This window comes from Sarcophilus harrisii, chromosome 1 (genome assembly GCF_902635505.1).
Source record: "Sarcophilus harrisii chromosome 1, mSarHar1.11, whole genome shotgun sequence".
Classification (NCBI taxonomy): domain Eukaryota; kingdom Metazoa; phylum Chordata; class Mammalia; order Dasyuromorphia; family Dasyuridae; genus Sarcophilus; species Sarcophilus harrisii.
Window position 1 is genome coordinate 155,260,165 of NC_045426.1, and position 15,957 is coordinate 155,276,121.

Sequence of the window (15,957 nt, forward strand, 5' to 3'; positions counted from 1 at the left end):
AACGTCAATCCTTTCATTTTAGTTTATCATAATTTTCAAGTTTGATAAGAAACCTTTTCTTGAGGACCTCACAGATAGCACATTAAACGTCAATCCTTTCATTTTAGTTTATCATAATTTTCAAGTTTGATAAGAAACCTTTTCTCAAGGACCTCACAGATAGCGCATTAAATGTCAATTCTTTCATTTTAGTTTATCATAAATTTCAAGTTTGATAAGAAACCTTTTCTAGAGGACCTCACAGATAGCGCATTAAATGTCAATTCTTTCATTTTAGTTTATCATAAATTTCAAGTTTGATAAGAAACCTTTTCTCAAGGACCTCACAGATAGCGCATTAAACATCAATTCTTTCATTTTAGTTTATCATAATTTTCAAGTTTGATAAGAAACCTTTTCTCCAGGACCTCACAGATAGCGCATTAAATGTCAATTCTTTCATTTTAGTTTATCATAATTTTCAAGTTTGATAAGAAACCTTTTCTCCAGGACCTCACAGATAGCGCATTAAATGTCAATTCTTTCATTTTAGTTTATCATAAATTTCAAGTTTGATAAGAAACCTTTTCTCAAGGACCTCACAGATAGCGCATTAAACGTCAATTCTTTCATTTTAGTTTATCATAATTTTCAAGTTTGATAAGAAACCTTTTCTCGAGGACCTCACAGATAGCGCATTAAATGTCAATTCTTTCATTTTAGTTTATCATAAATTTCAAGTTTGATAAGAAACCTTTTCTCGAGGACCTCACAGATAGCGCATTAAATGTCAATTCTTTCATTTTAGTTTATCATAAATTTCAAGTTTGATAAGAAACCTTTTCTCGAGGACCTCACAGATAGCGCATTAAATGTCAATTCTTTCATTTTAGTTTATCATAAATTTCAAGTTTGATAAGAAACCTTTTCTCGAGGACCTCACAGATAGCGCATTAAATGTCAATTCTTTCATTTTAGTTTATCATAAATTTCAAGTTTGATAAGAAACCTTTTCTCGAGGACCTCACAGATAGCGCATTACACGTCAATTCTTTCATTTTAGTTTATCATAAATTTCAAGTTTGATAAGAAACCTTTTCTCAAGGACCTCACAGATAGCGCATTAAATGTCAATTCTTTCATTTTAGTTTATCATAAATTTCAAGTTTGATAAGAAACCTTTTCTCAAGGACCTCACAGATAGCGCATTAAATGTCAATTCTTTCATTTTAGTTTATCATAAATTTCAAGTTTGATAAGAAACCTTTTCTCGAGGACCTCACAGATAGCGCATTAAATGTCAATTCTTTCATTTTAGTTTATCATAAATTTCAAGTTTGATAAGAAACCTTTTCTCGAGGACCTCACAGATATTAAATGTCAATTCTTTTTTTGTTTATCTAATTTTCAAGTTTGATGAAACCTTTCCGGGACCCACAGCACATTAGCAATTCTTTCATCTTAGTTTATCATAAATTTTAAGTTTGATAAAACCTTTTTAGGGACCTCAAGATGGCGAAATGTCAATTTTTCATTTTTAGTTTATCATAAACAAGTTTGATAAAAACCTTTTTCTAGGGACCTCACAATGCGAAAATCAATTCTTTCATTTTTTATCATAAATTTCAAGTTTGATAGAAACCTTTTTCTAGGACCTCACAGATAGGCTTAAATGTCAATTTTCATTTTAGTTTATCATAATTTCAAGTTTGATAAGAAACCTTTTCTCAAGGACCTCAAGCGCTTACAATCAATTCTTTCATTTTTAGTTTATCATAAATTTCAAGTTTGATAAAAACCTTTTCTGGGGACCTCACAGCCATTACCGTCAATTCTTTCATCTTAGTTTATCATAATTTTCAAGTTTGATAAAAAACCTTTTCCCGGACCTCCAAATCTTCATTAAATTCAATTCTTTCATTTTAGTTTATCATAAATTTGGATAAAAAACCTTTTCTCGAGGACCTCACAGCGCATTACCGTCTTCTTTCATCTTAGTTTATCATAATTTTCAAGTTTGATAAGAAACCTTTTCTCAGGACCTCACAGATAACATTAAATGTCAATTCTTTCTTTAGTTTATCATAATTTTCAATTTGATAAGAAACCTTTTCTTGAGGACCTCACAGGCACATTAAATGTCAATTCTTTCATTTTAGTTTTATCAAATTTTTCAAGTTTGATAAAAACCTTTTCTCAGGACCTCCAGATGGCATTAAATGTCAATTCTTTCATTTAGTTTATTAATTTTCAAGTTTGATAAAAACCTTTTCGAGGACCTCACAGATAGCGCTTAAATTAATTCTTTCATTTTAGTTTATATAATTTTAAGTTTGATAAAAACCTTTTTCCCGGGACCTCACAGCGCATTACACGTCAATTCTTTCATCTTAGTTTATCATAATTTTCAAGTTTGATAAGAAACCTTTTCTCCAGGACCTCACAGATAGCACATTAAATGTCAATTCTTTCATTTTAGTTTATCATAATTTTCAAGTTTGATAAGAAACCTTTTCTTGAGGACCTCACAGATAGCACATTAAATGTCAATTCTTTCATTTTAGTTTATCATAATTTTCAAGTTTGATAAGAAACCTTTTCTCCAGGACCTCACAGATAGCGCATTAAATGTCAATTCTTTCATTTTAGTTTATCATAATTTTCAAGTTTGATAAGAAACCTTTTCTCGAGGACCTCACAGATAGCGCATTAAATGTCAATTCTTTCATTTTAGTTTATCATAATTTTCAAGTTTGATAAGAAACCTTTTCTCAAGGACCTCACAGCGCATTACACGTCAATTCTTTCATCTTAGTTTATCATAATTTTCAAGTTTGATAAGAAACCTTTTCTCCAGGACCTCACAGATAGCGCATTAAATGTCAATTCTTTCATTTTAGTTTTATCATAATTTTCAAGTTTGATAAGAAACCTTTTCTCCAGGACCTCACAGATAGCGCATTAAATGTCAATTCTTTCATTTTAGTTTATCATAAATTTCAAGTTTGATAAGAAACCTTTTCTCCAGGACCTCACAGATAGCACATTAAACGTCAATTCTTTCATTTTAGTTTATCATAAATTTCAAGTTTGATAAGAAACCTTTTCTCGAGGACCTCACAGATAGCGCATTAAATGTCAATTCTTTCATTTTAGTTTATCATAAATTTCAAGTTTGATAAGAAACCTTTTCTAGAGGACCTCACAGATAGCGCATTAAATGTCAATTCTTTCATTTTAGTTTATCATAAATTTCAAGTTTGATAAGAAACCTTTTCTCGAGGACCTCACAGATAGCGCATTAAATGTCAATTCTTTCATTTTAGTTTATCATAATGTTCAAGTTTGATAAGAAACCTTTTCTCGAGGACCTCACAGATAGCGCATTAAATGTCAATTCTTTCATTTTAGTTTATCATAAATTTCAAGTTTGATAAGAAACCTTTTCTCGAGGACCTCACAGATAGCGCATTACACGTCAATTCTTTCATTTTAGTTTATCATAAATTTCAAGTTTGATAAGAAACCTTTTCTCAAGGACCTCACAGATAGCGCATTAAATGTCAATTCTTTCATTTTAGTTTATCATAAATTTCATGTTTGATAAGAAACCTTTTCTCAAGGACCTCACAGATAGCGCATTAAATGTCAATTCTTTCATTTTAGTTTATCATAAATTTCAAGTTTGATAAGAAACCTTTTCTCGAGGACCTCACAGATAGCGCATTAAATGTCAATTCTTTCATTTTAGTTTATCATAAATTTCAAGTTTGATAAGAAACCTTTTCTCGAGGACCTCACAGATAGCGCACGGCACGGGACACACATGCTCGCTCTGACACTCACATACATGCATTCTGTAAACATGCACACATGTTCACACTCACAGATGCAAGAGTACACTGCATACACAAACCACACACATTCACACACGCCCATGAATAGTCACTGCAATCACATCCACAAACATACACGGACGGCACATAACTACCCCCTCACACACGCACTCGGCCCGCTTAGGCCACCTCGGCCCGGCTCGGTTCCCCAGCGCCCCCGGCCTGCCCCTTCATCCCCTGCTTCCCTAGGAGCAGTCACCTGGCAGCGCCATGTCCAGGTCGGAGGCAGCCTCTGAGCTTCAGCTCGGGTTGCCGCCGCCGCCGCCGCCGCCGCCGCCGCCACGACTGCCTTTGCTAACTGGACACTCCTTGGGCTGGCTCTCGCCCGGCTGCCAGTCCACTTGGGGCTCACTCTCTCCCGCCACCTTCTCCTCTCAGGATCGGGAGTCTCCAGGAGGACTACAGAACGTGGCCGTTTCAGCTGCAGTTCCCGGGCGGAGGTTGAAGACTGAGCACTAGTGGTCCAAACCATTTCTGACATTTCCTGGGGGGAGGGAGGTAAGAGACTTGCTAGTCGCTAGGTAAAGAGTGATTTAAAACAAAAAAAAAAGTTCCTATCGAGGTTTTATAATTAAATGAATGTAACTTGCAGAGGATGACCGGAGGGTTGGCTTCGCTCTTCGCCGGACCCTTTCTGTAGGAGACCACAAGTCCCCCCCCCCCCGCAGAGAGCGGTGCTAGGTACCGCGCGCAGTATGGCGGCCGCCTTGCTCCGTTAGGGCTTTGCCAGACTGCTGAGGAGAAGGAGCAGCAGTTGGTGCCGTAGCAGAGCTCTCCTTTAGCAGCTAACGGGCCGAGCCCGCTGAGCTGTCCCTTCGGACGGTCAGACCGAGTACCCTTGAGCCTTGTAAGAATCCGGCCAGGGAAGCTTCTCTCCCCAGACGGCTGCCCAAGATGAGCAACATTTACATCCAGGAGCCGCCCACGAACGGAAAGGTGAGTGCGCGAGGGGGCGGGCACGGGGTGAGGGAAGGGGGAGCGGGGGGGAGAAATGGGCGGACGGGGGGCTTCCTCAGATTCCCCGGAGTCAGGCGGTAGGCGCACTGAGGGCGAAGCCGAGAGCGCTGGCTGGACTTAGTCAGGGGACCTAAGTTCGAGTCCCCGCCGTGTCACTTACGAGCTGTGCAACTTAGTCGCAAGTTGTTTGTAAAATAACCAAGATGCTTGCTAAGGGTCTTTTCTGATCCAAGTGCTTTAAGGCCAGGGTCGGAAGGCTCACAGAATCCATCTTCCACACTTCGGGGAGGATTGCAACTAAACTCACCCTGAACAAGTTGCTCAGCTTTTAAAAACAAGCATGAAGGGAGCAGTCTACTTTCTCATCTCTTCCTGGATCTCTCAACTTTTGGAAGTTCTTAACCTGTGTTCTAGGCTCCTTTGATAGTCTACTGAAGCCTTTCTCAGAAAAAGGGCATGTAAGTTTTTCCCATCCGAGTCTACAGGAAACCTCAGCTCCTTCTCCCCTCCTTCAAAAAAAAAAAATTTTGTACATGCTCCCTAAAGAAAAAAGCCTTGCAGGAAAGGAAGCCCAGTCAAGTGTTTATTAAATGCAGATCCAGATAAATAATATATTAATATTAAATATTTTTATTATTAAATAAGATCCAGATTTAAATTTAAGATTAAATAGGATATTAAATAAGATCCAGATACTGGAGATGTAAGTAGGACTTACAATATTGTAAGTAGGACTTTTGATATTGCTCAGTCCAACCCGTTAAAAAGAAGATGGAATGAAGTTATTTGCTTAAGGTCACATGGCTAGTATATAGTTAATAAACATTTTTTAAGTATCTACTAAAACATTTATTAAATGGTTTTGACAAGTATTGTACTAAACACTGGGGATTCAAAAAGAGGCAGAAGACAGCTATTTCAAAGGAGCTCCCTATGGAATGGGGGAGACAACAAACATGTATAAATAGCGTATATACAAGATGAATAGGAAATAATTGAGAGGGTTTGAGTACTAGAATTGAGTGGCTGTGAAAAACATAATGAAAGATGAGATTTTAGTTGAGACTTAAAGGAAAACAGGGAAATTAATGGGCAGAGTTGAGGGAGAACATGCCAGGCATGGAGGACAGTCCTCCATGCTGTGGGGTGTCTTGTTCCTGGAAAGTAAGAAGGCCAGTGTCAATGGATGAGTATGTTTCAGGGAATAAGATGTAAGAAGATTGTAAAGGTAGGAGGGACTTAGATTATAAAGGACCAAACAGAGAATTTTGTATTTGGTTCTGAAATATCAAAAAGTGGACCAATGGGAGTTTCATCAAAAAAAAAAAAATCAGTTAACATTTATCAAGCACTTATTATGTACTAAATACTTTGCTAGGACTTGTGATATCAAAAAAGATAAAAGACAGTTTCAGACCTAGGGGAGTGTATAATTTGTTGGGGAGACAATATGCTATATACAGGATAAATAGGAAATAATTAAGAGGTAAGTATTGATTAGAGGGGTGATAATGGTCTTAACCTGTACTTCATAGAAATCATTTTCGTGATTTGGAGAATGGATTGGAAGGGGAAGAGACTTGAAGGAGGTAGATTCCACAGCAGTCTATTACAATAGTTTGGCCATGGTGGTGAAGATTCGTAATGTTATAATAACAGTGTCAGTGGAGAAAAGGAAGAAATTTTATGATACTGAAGAAAAATATTTGAGAAATGTTATAGGTGAAATCAACAGGCTCTTGGTAAAAGAATGGAAATGGGAGGCAAGTAGGAGTGAAAGTGAGGATTTCACCATAAATCCTCAGCATTTTTATACATCACCAACAAAATCCAACAGCAAGAGATGCAAAGAGAAATTCCATTCAAAATAACTGTTAATAGCATAAAATATTTGGGAATCTATCTACCAAAGGAAAGTCAGAAATTATATGAGAAAAATTACAAAAAACTTTTCACACAAATAAAGTCTGATTTAAATAATTGGAAAAATATTAAGTGCTCTTGGATAAGCCGAGTGAATATAATAAAGATGACAATACTCTCTAAACTAATCTGTTTATTTAGTGCTATACCAATCAGACTCCCAAGAAAATATTTGAATGATCTAGAAAAAAATAACAAAAAAATTCATATGGAAGAACAAAAGGTCAAGAATTTCAAGGGAATTAATGAAAAAAAAAAAAATCAAATGAAGGTGGCCTAGCTGTACCTGATCTAAAACTATATTATAAAGCATCAGTTGGTATTGGCTAAGAAAGTGATAAGTTGATCAGTGGAATAGGTTAGGTTCACAAGACAAAATAGTCAATCATAACAATCTAGTGTTTGACAAACCCAAAGATCCTAACTTTGTGGATAAGAATTCATTATTTGACAAAAACTGCTGGGATAACTGGAAATTAGTATAGCAATTAGGCATGGACCCATACTTAACACCATATACCAAGATAAAATCAAAATGGGTCCATGATTTAGGCATAAAGAATGAGATTATAAGTAAATTAGAGGAACATAGGATAGTTTATCTCTCAGACTTGTGGAGCAGGAAGAAATTTGTGACCAAAGATGAACTAGAAATCATTATTGATCATAAAATAGAAAGTTTTGATTATTTCAACTTAAAAAGCTTTTGTACAAACAAAACTAATGCAAACAAGATTAGAAGGGAAGCAACAAACTGGGAAAACATTTTCGCAGTTAAAGGTTCTGATAAAAGCCTCATTTCCAAAATATGTAGAGAATTGACTCTAATTTATAAGAAATCAGGCCATTCTCCAATTGATAAATAATCAAAGGATATGGACAGACAATTTTCAGATGATGAAATTGAAACTATTTCTAGCTATATGAAAAGATGCTCCAACTCATTATTAATCAGAGAAATGCAAATTAAGACAACTCTGAGATACCACTACATACCTGTCAGATTGGCTAAGATGACAGGAAAAAATAATGACGAATGTTGGAGGGGATGCGGGAAAACTGACACTGATGCATTTTGGTGGAGTTGTGAACAGATACAACTATTCTGGAGAGCAATCTGGAATTATGCCCAAAAAGTTATCAAACTCTGCATACCCTTTGATCCAGCAGTGCTACTACTGGGTTTATACCCCAAAGAGATACTAAAGAATGGAAAGGGACCTGTATGTGCCAACATATTTGTGGCAAGCTCTGTCAATAAAAAGCTATAATTGTTTAAAAAAAAAAAAAAGAATTACATGTCAGCTTAAAAAATGATGGAGTGAGAGAGGAAAGGAAGAGAGATGAGATACTGACCTGTTAATAAAATCAAAGATTAAACTTTTAGTATTGTAACAAAAAAAAAAAAAAAGGAAGAAAGAAAGAAAGAAAGAAAGAAAGAGAGAAAGAGAGGACTCCAGGGTAACGTCTAGATTGTAAGCCCAAGGACAGGGAGGATAGCTTTGTTCTCTCCAGTAATGGGGAAGGTAGGAGGAGGGTAGAAGGGTAACAGATTCCATTTTGAATATATTGAGTTTAAGATATCTACTGGATATTCAATTCAAAATATCTAAAAAGTAGCTGGAGTTAAGAGATGGGAGATCTGGAGATTGGGGCAGAATGGATAAATTTGAGAATCATCAATTTAAGAAAGGTAATTACATTAAATGGGATCTGATGAGATCATCAAGTGAAGTAACAGAGAGAGAAGGGAATCCAAGACAGAACCTTAAAGGTCATCTGTGGTTGGAGGGCATGATCAGGACTAAGATCTAGCAAAGTGGTCAGATAGGTAAGAGGAGAACCAGGAGAGATGTCCCAAAAACCTAGGGAAGAAAGTATCAAAGAGAAGGTGATTCATAGAGTTAAAGGCTATCAAGAGGTGAAAGAGAATGATATTTGAGAAAATTTTGCCATTGGATTTGACAACTCAGAGATGCTTGGAAAGAACAGTTTTGGTAGAATGGTTAAAAAATCAGAAGTCAGATTATAAAGAGTTAAGAAGAGAGTGAGAGGAGAAAAAGTAAAGATACTTAAAGTACAGGGTCTTTTTAAGGAATTTAGCCACAAAGGGTAAAAGAGATATAGGATGAAGTTGGGGAAGACAAGGGAGAAACTGAAAATAAGAGAAAGAGTAAGAATGAAAGATTGTGCTTTGTTGGAGGGCCTGAGGATTATCTCTGGTAAAAAGTAAGGCATCTCATTATGTGAGATGGGTGAAAGAAGAGAAGAGAGAGGGAGCTCAAGAAAGACCTCAATTTTTTCTATAAAATATGAGGTAGGGTTTTCAGCTGAAAACAAGGGTAAGGAGGAACCATAGGAGGGTTAAGGAGGAATAAAAAGGATTGGAAGGACTGATGTGGAGATTGAGTTAATAAGGCAAGTAAAGAAGGGTTGCTTAGCATTGAGGTTTCTAAGTAAGAGCCAAGTTGAGGTTGTGTTACATAAATTTGTAGTGAATATAGTCAGAGTGGTTACATGAGATTTTTTTCTACTATCATTCAGCAGTATGTGTATAGGTGTGTATAGTTGTGAAGGAGGTGGATGGTGGAAGTAATCCAAGGCTCAGGCTTGGCAGGGTGCAATCAGTGATATGTTAAAAGTGGTAGAGTTGAGTAAAGAGGGCAGTGTAGGATTGAGTTGGCTCACAAAAGAGGCAAAATGGAGAAAAAATATATAGTGGCTAATTCAGGCCCTGAGAGGGAATCATAAAGGGAATGGAGATGAAGATGTAGAGAAATTGCAGTTTGGTAAGTGAACATAGAAAAGGTGGTGGAAAGATAGTAAATTATGGTCAGATAAAGGGATTTTGTAATTCTTGAACTTAAGAGATGGTATATTTATGAGCCATGACAAGATCAAAAGTATGACTATTTTTTGTGTGTGGTTGGGATGGGGTTCAGGAGTAGCAGTAGTTTACAGTCAAAAAAATTGAGAGACATTGTATTAGAAATGTGGCTTAGACTTTGTAGAAAATGGAAAGACAAAGCATAAAATGAGAATGATTGTAACAGATTGTATCCTTTTCCATATTTATTCTGTATTAATTCAATATGAAAGCACAAATGTTTTGTATATTATCCTGAAACATGTATGTTTGAGTAGTTTTATTTTTTCCTTTTTTGTAATGAAGTATAGAAAATTAACACATAAGAAATCTAAGCATAAAGGTTAAAATGTATTTGTCATTATTAATATTTTTATAACATATATGTAATACTTTAAGACATGCTGTTTGGTGAGCAATGGATATCTTAGTTTCTTAAATGTATTTTTAAAATTTTATTTATTTAATATTTTTCTCCAGTTACATTCAAAACAGTTTTTTTTTTTTAAGATTTTTGAGTTCTAGGTCCTCTCCCTTATCTCCATCCACAATTAAGAAACCACACCTGAAGTTAGGCAAAACATTTCCATAAAAGTCAAGTTATGAAAGAAAACATAGATCTCCTAACCTAATGAAAATAAAAACCCTCATGAAAAATCAAGTTAAAAAGGAAAAGAGAGAGAAATAGAGAATGGTTCAATTTATATTAAGACACAATAAGTTCTTTTTCTGGGTATGGATAGAATTTTTCATTATGAGTCATTCAGAGTAGTTGTGAATGATTGTACTACTGAAAATAACAATGTCATTTACAGGTGGTCATCTTAGAGCATTGCTATTACTTTGCATACAATATATTTCACTTTGTTCATGGAGAACTTTCCAGATGTTTTTTTTTTTTTTCCTAAGAGCATCCCGCTCATCATTTCACAGAGAACACTAATACCCATCACAAACACATTCCATAGTTTATTAAGCCATTTCTTAATTGATGGGCATCCCCTTAATTTCTAATTTTTTTTGTCCTGAGAAGAGAACTGCCCCTTTTTTCCCCCTTATTTTTTCCGAATCTTTTGGTATTCCTGTCAAATAGTGGTTTTGTTAGGTCAAAGGAAATTCAAATTCCTTTGAAGCCCTCTAGGCACAGATCATGTCTTTTGATCATTTATCAATTGGGACATGGATCTTATTTTTTTATAAATTTGACTCTTTTTACATACTTACCTATGTTATGCTAAGCACTGGAGATAGAAATTCAAACAATTTTGCCCTGCCTTCAAGGAGTTTATTTTGTAATGTAGTGAAGAGAGAGAAATGTTAATGGATTGGGAAATCCTGGAGATGGTGATTGTAGTCATTAAGGAAATTGCTTGACACTTCCTTTCCAATAATGATAGTTGACTTGACACTTTTATCAGGGCCAGAGTTGGAAAGAGGGTCAGCATGTGCTGCCGTATGACATAAAAAATAGCTAAGAAGAAACATGGTGGGCCTGGGTTTGGGCAGATAAAATGATTGTTTACCAAGGTCCTGAAGTGGAAGGGAAGAAGGGAAGGAGAGAGAAGAGAAAGAATGAAGAAAGCAAAGAGGGAGGGAAGGAGGAAAGAAATATGGGGAGAGAAAGGGAACTGACATTTATTAAGTGCCTACTATGTACTAGGAACTGTGCTAAGCACTTTACAGATATTATCTTATTGCATTCTTTTTTTTAATAGTTTTTATTGACAGAACATATGCATGGGTAATTTTTCAAAATTGACCCTTGCAAACACTTCTGTTCCAACTTTTACCTTTCTTCCCTCCACTCCCTCCCCTATATGGCAGGCAGTTTCATACATGTTAAACATGTTAAAGTATACCTTAAATATAGTATATGTGTTCGTATTTATACAGTTCTCTTGTTGCACAAGATAAAAATAACCTGGGAAGAAAAACAAAAATGCAAATAGTCCACACTCTTTTCCCAATGTTCTTTCACTGGGTGTAGCTGATTTTGTTCATTAGTGATCAATTGGAACTGAATTGGATACTCTCATTGCCTAAGATAGCCACTTCCATCAGAACTGATCCTCAGATAGTATTGTCGAAGTATATAATGATCTCCTGATTCTGCTCACTTCACTTAGTATCAGTTCATGTAAGTCTCTCCAAGCTTCTATATATATGCAGGCAGGCAAAAATACAGGGATTGGGAATTCAATGTAATGGTTCTTAGTCATCTCCCAGAGTTCTTTCGCTGGGTGTATCTGGTTCAGTTCATTACTGCTCCCTTGGAACTGATTTGGTTCATTTCATTGCTGAAGATGGCCAAGTCCCTCAGAATTGATCATCATATAGTATTGTTGTTGAAATATATAATGATCTCCTGGTCCTGCTCATTTCACTCAGCATGAGTTCGTGTAAGTCTCTCCAGACCTTTCTGAAATCATCCTGTTGGTCATTTCTTACCAAACAATAATATTCCATAATAGTCATATACCACAATTTATTCAGCCATTCTCCAATTGATGGGCATCCACTCAGTTTCCAGTTTCTGGCCACTACAAAGAGGGCTGCCACAAATATTCTTGCACATACAGGTCCCTTTCCCTTCTTTAAGATCTCTTTGGGATATAAGCCCAGTAGTAACACTGCTGGATCAAAGGGTTTGCAAAGTTTGATAACTTTTTGAGCATAGTTCCAAATTGCTCTCCAAAATGGCTGGATGTATTCATAATTCCACCAACAATGTATTAATGTCTCTGTTTTCCCACATCCCCTCCAACATTCCACATTATCTTTCCCTATCATTCTAGCCAGTCTAACAGGTGTGTAGTAGTATCTCTGGGTTGTCTTAATTTGCATTTCTCTGATTAATAATGACTTGGAGCATCTTTTCATATGGCTAGAAATAGTTTCAATTTCATCATCTGAGAACTGTCTGTTCATATCATTTGACCATTTATCAATTGGAGAATGGCTTGATTTCTTATAGAGTCAATTCTCTATATATTTTGGAGATGAGGCCTTTATCAGAATCTTTGACTGTAAAAATATTTTCCCAGTTTATTGTTTCCCTTCTAATCTTGTCTGCATTAGTTTTGTTTGTACAAAAACTTTTCAATTTGATATCATCAAAATTTTCTATTTTGTAATCAGTCATGATTTCTAGTTCTTCTTTGGTCATAAATTCCTTCCTCTTCCACATGTCTGAGAGGTAAACTATCCTGTGTTCCTCTAATTTATTTATAATCTCATTCTTTACGCTTAGATCATGAACCCATTTTGACCTTATCTTGGCATATGGTGTTAAGTGTGGATCATTGCCTAGTTTCTGCCATACTAGTTTACAATTTTCCCAGCAATTTTTATCTAATAGTGAGTTCTCATCCCAAAAGCTGGGGTCTTTGGGTTTGTCAAACATTAGATTATCAAAGTTATTGACTATTTTGTCCTGTGAACCTAACCTATTCCACTGATCAATTAGTCTATTTCTTAGCCAATATCAATTGGTTTTGGTGACCTCTGCTTTACAATACAGTTTTAGATCAGCTAAGCCACCTTCATTTGATTTTTTTTTTTTCATTAGTTCCCTTGAAAGTCTTCATCTTTTGTTCTTCCAGATGAATTTTTTTGTTATTATTTCTAGGTCATTAAAATAGTTTTTTGGGAGTCTGATTGGTATAGCACTAAATAAATAGATTAGTTTAGGTAGTATTGTCATCTTTATTATATTTACTCGACCTGTCCAAGAGCACTTAATATTTTCCCAATTGGTTAGAGTTGACTTTATTTGTGTGGAAAGTGCTTTGTAGTTTTGCTCATATAGTTCCTGACTTTCCTTTGGCAGAAAGATTCTCAGATATTTTATATTATCGGCAGTTACTTTAAATGGAATTTCTCTTTGTAACTCTAAATGTTGGATTTTGTTAGTGATATATAAGAATATTGATGATTTATGTGGGTTTATTTTGTATCCTGCAACTTTGCTAAAGTTGTGGATTATTTCTGATAGCTTTTTAGTAGAGTCTCTGGGGTTCTCTAAGTATACCATCGTATCATCAGCAAAGAGTGATAATTTGCTTTCTTCATTACCTACTCTCAATTCCTTTAATCTTTTTCTCAACTCTTATTTCCAAAGCTAGCATTTCTAATACAATATTGAATAGTAATGGTGATAGTGGGCAATCTTGTTTCGCTCCTGATCTTATTGGGAATGATTCCAGTTTATCCCCATTACATAGGATGCTTACTGATGGTTTTAAACAGATGCTACTGACTATTTTAAGGAAAAGTCCATTTATTCCTATACTCTCAAGTGTTTTTAATAAGTGTATGCTGGATTTTATCAAATGCTTTTTCTGCATCTATTGAGATGATCATATGGTTTTTGTTAATTTGGTTATTGATATAGTCAATTATGGTAATAGTTTTCCTAATATTGAACCAGCCCTTTATTCCTGGTATAAATCCTACTTGGTCATAGTGTATTATCCTGAGGATGATTTTCTATCATCTTTTTGCAAATATTTTATTTAAGATTTTTACATCAATATTCATTAGGGAGATTGGTCTATAATTTTCTTTCTGTGTTTTCATTCTACCTGGTTTATGTATCAGTACCATGTCTGTGTCATAAAAGGAATTTAGTAGGACTCCTTCGATCCCTATTTTTTCAAATAGTTTGTATAACATTGGAGTTAATTGTTCTTTAATTGTTTGGTAGAATTCCCATTTAAATCCATCTGGTCCTGGGGATTTATTCTTAGGGAGTTGATTAATAGCTTGTTCTATTTCTTTTTCTAAAATTTGACTGTTTAGCCAATTTTCTTCTTTTTCTGTTAATCTGGGCAAGCTATATTTTTGAAGGTATTCATCCATTTCATTTAAGTTATCAAATTTATTGGCATAAAGCTGGGCAAAGTAACTCCTAATTATTACCCTAATCTCCTCTTCATTAGTGAAAAGTTCTCGCCTTTCATTTTTAAGACTAACAATTTGATTTTCTTCTTTCCTTTTTCTAATCAAATTTACCAAGGTTTATCTATTTTATTGTTTTTTTTTTCATAGAACCAACTCTTAGTTTTATTTATTAATTCAATAGTTTTTTTTTTCAATTTTATTAATCTCTCCTGTTATTTTTAGAATTTCAAGTTTAACGTTTGGGACTTTTTAATTTGCTCTTTTTTTTTTTTTTTTTTTCTTTTTTAGTTGCAAGTCTGATTCATTGATTTTCTCTTTATCTATTTTATGCAAGTAGGCCTTTAGAGATATAAATTTTCCCCTTATTACCACTTTGGCTGCATCCCATACATTTGGTATTACGTCTTATTATTGTCATTCTCATGAGTGAAATTATTAATTGTGTCTATGATTTGCTGTTTCACCCTATCATTCTTTAGGATGAGATTATTTAGTTTACAATTTCTTTTTGGTCTATTTTCCCCTGGCTTTTTATTGAATATAATTTTTATTGCATCATGATCTAAAAAGGATGCATTTACTATTTCTGCCTTACTGCATTTGAATTTGAGGTCTTTCTGTCCTAATATATAGTCAATTTTTGTATAGGTTCCATGAACTGCCAAGAAGAAAGGGTACTCCTTTCTGTCTCCATTTAGTTTTCTCCAAAGATATATCATACCTAACTTTTCTAGCATTCTATTTACCTTTTTAACTTCTTTCTTATTTATCTAGTTCTGAGAGTGCAAGGTTGAATCTCCCATTATTATAGTTTTGCTGTCCATTTCTTCTTGCAACTCTTTTAGCTTCTCCTTTGGGAATTTTCATGCTATACCACTTGATGCGTATATGTTTAATATTGATATTGCTTCATTATCTATACTACCTTTTAGCAAGATATAGTGCCCTTCCTTATCTCTTTTAATTAGATCAATTTTTGCTTTTGTTTGATCTGAGATCAGTATGGCTACCCCTGCTTTTTTGACTTCACCTGAAGCATAGTAGATTCTGCTCCAGCCTTTTACCTTTACTCTGTTTGTATCGCCCAACTTCAAGTGTGTTTCTTATAAACAACATATTGTAGGATTCTGGCTTTTAATACAGTCTGCTATCTGCCTCTGCTTTATGGGGGAGTTTTACCCCATTCACATTTATGGCTAAAATTACTAATTCTGTATTTCCTGTCATCTTCTTAACCTTTCCCCCTTTCCCCCCTCCCCAATATTAAACTTGTGAGCACCACTTACCTCAAGTAGCCCTCCCTCTTTAGGATCCCTCCTCCCCCCTTAGAGTCCCTCCCCTTTTCTTAAACCTTTCCCTTACAATCTTTGTCTTCCCTTCTATTTAGCTTACTCTTTCCTTTTCACTTTTCCTCCTCCCACTTTTCAATGAGTT

General features: G+C 35.1%; 1 protein-coding gene across 2 annotated transcripts in view; it reads left to right on the forward strand.

The window, feature by feature from the left end:
- Nucleotides 1-4,557: 4,557 nt before the first annotated feature.
- The window catches only part of CWC27 (CWC27 spliceosome associated cyclophilin), a 286,067-nt gene continuing 274,667 nt past the window's right edge, over nt 4,558-15,957 (forward strand). Inside the window, exon 1 of one of the 2 annotated variants that reach the window (XM_012541061.3) lies at nt 4,558-4,811. In XM_012541061.3, coding sequence (XP_012396515.2) covers nt 4,770-4,811 — 42 coding nt within the window. In that variant the 5' untranslated portion in view covers nt 4,558-4,769. The remainder of the gene's footprint in view (nt 4,812-15,957) is intronic. The other variant, XR_004233770.1, reaches the window with a different exon arrangement.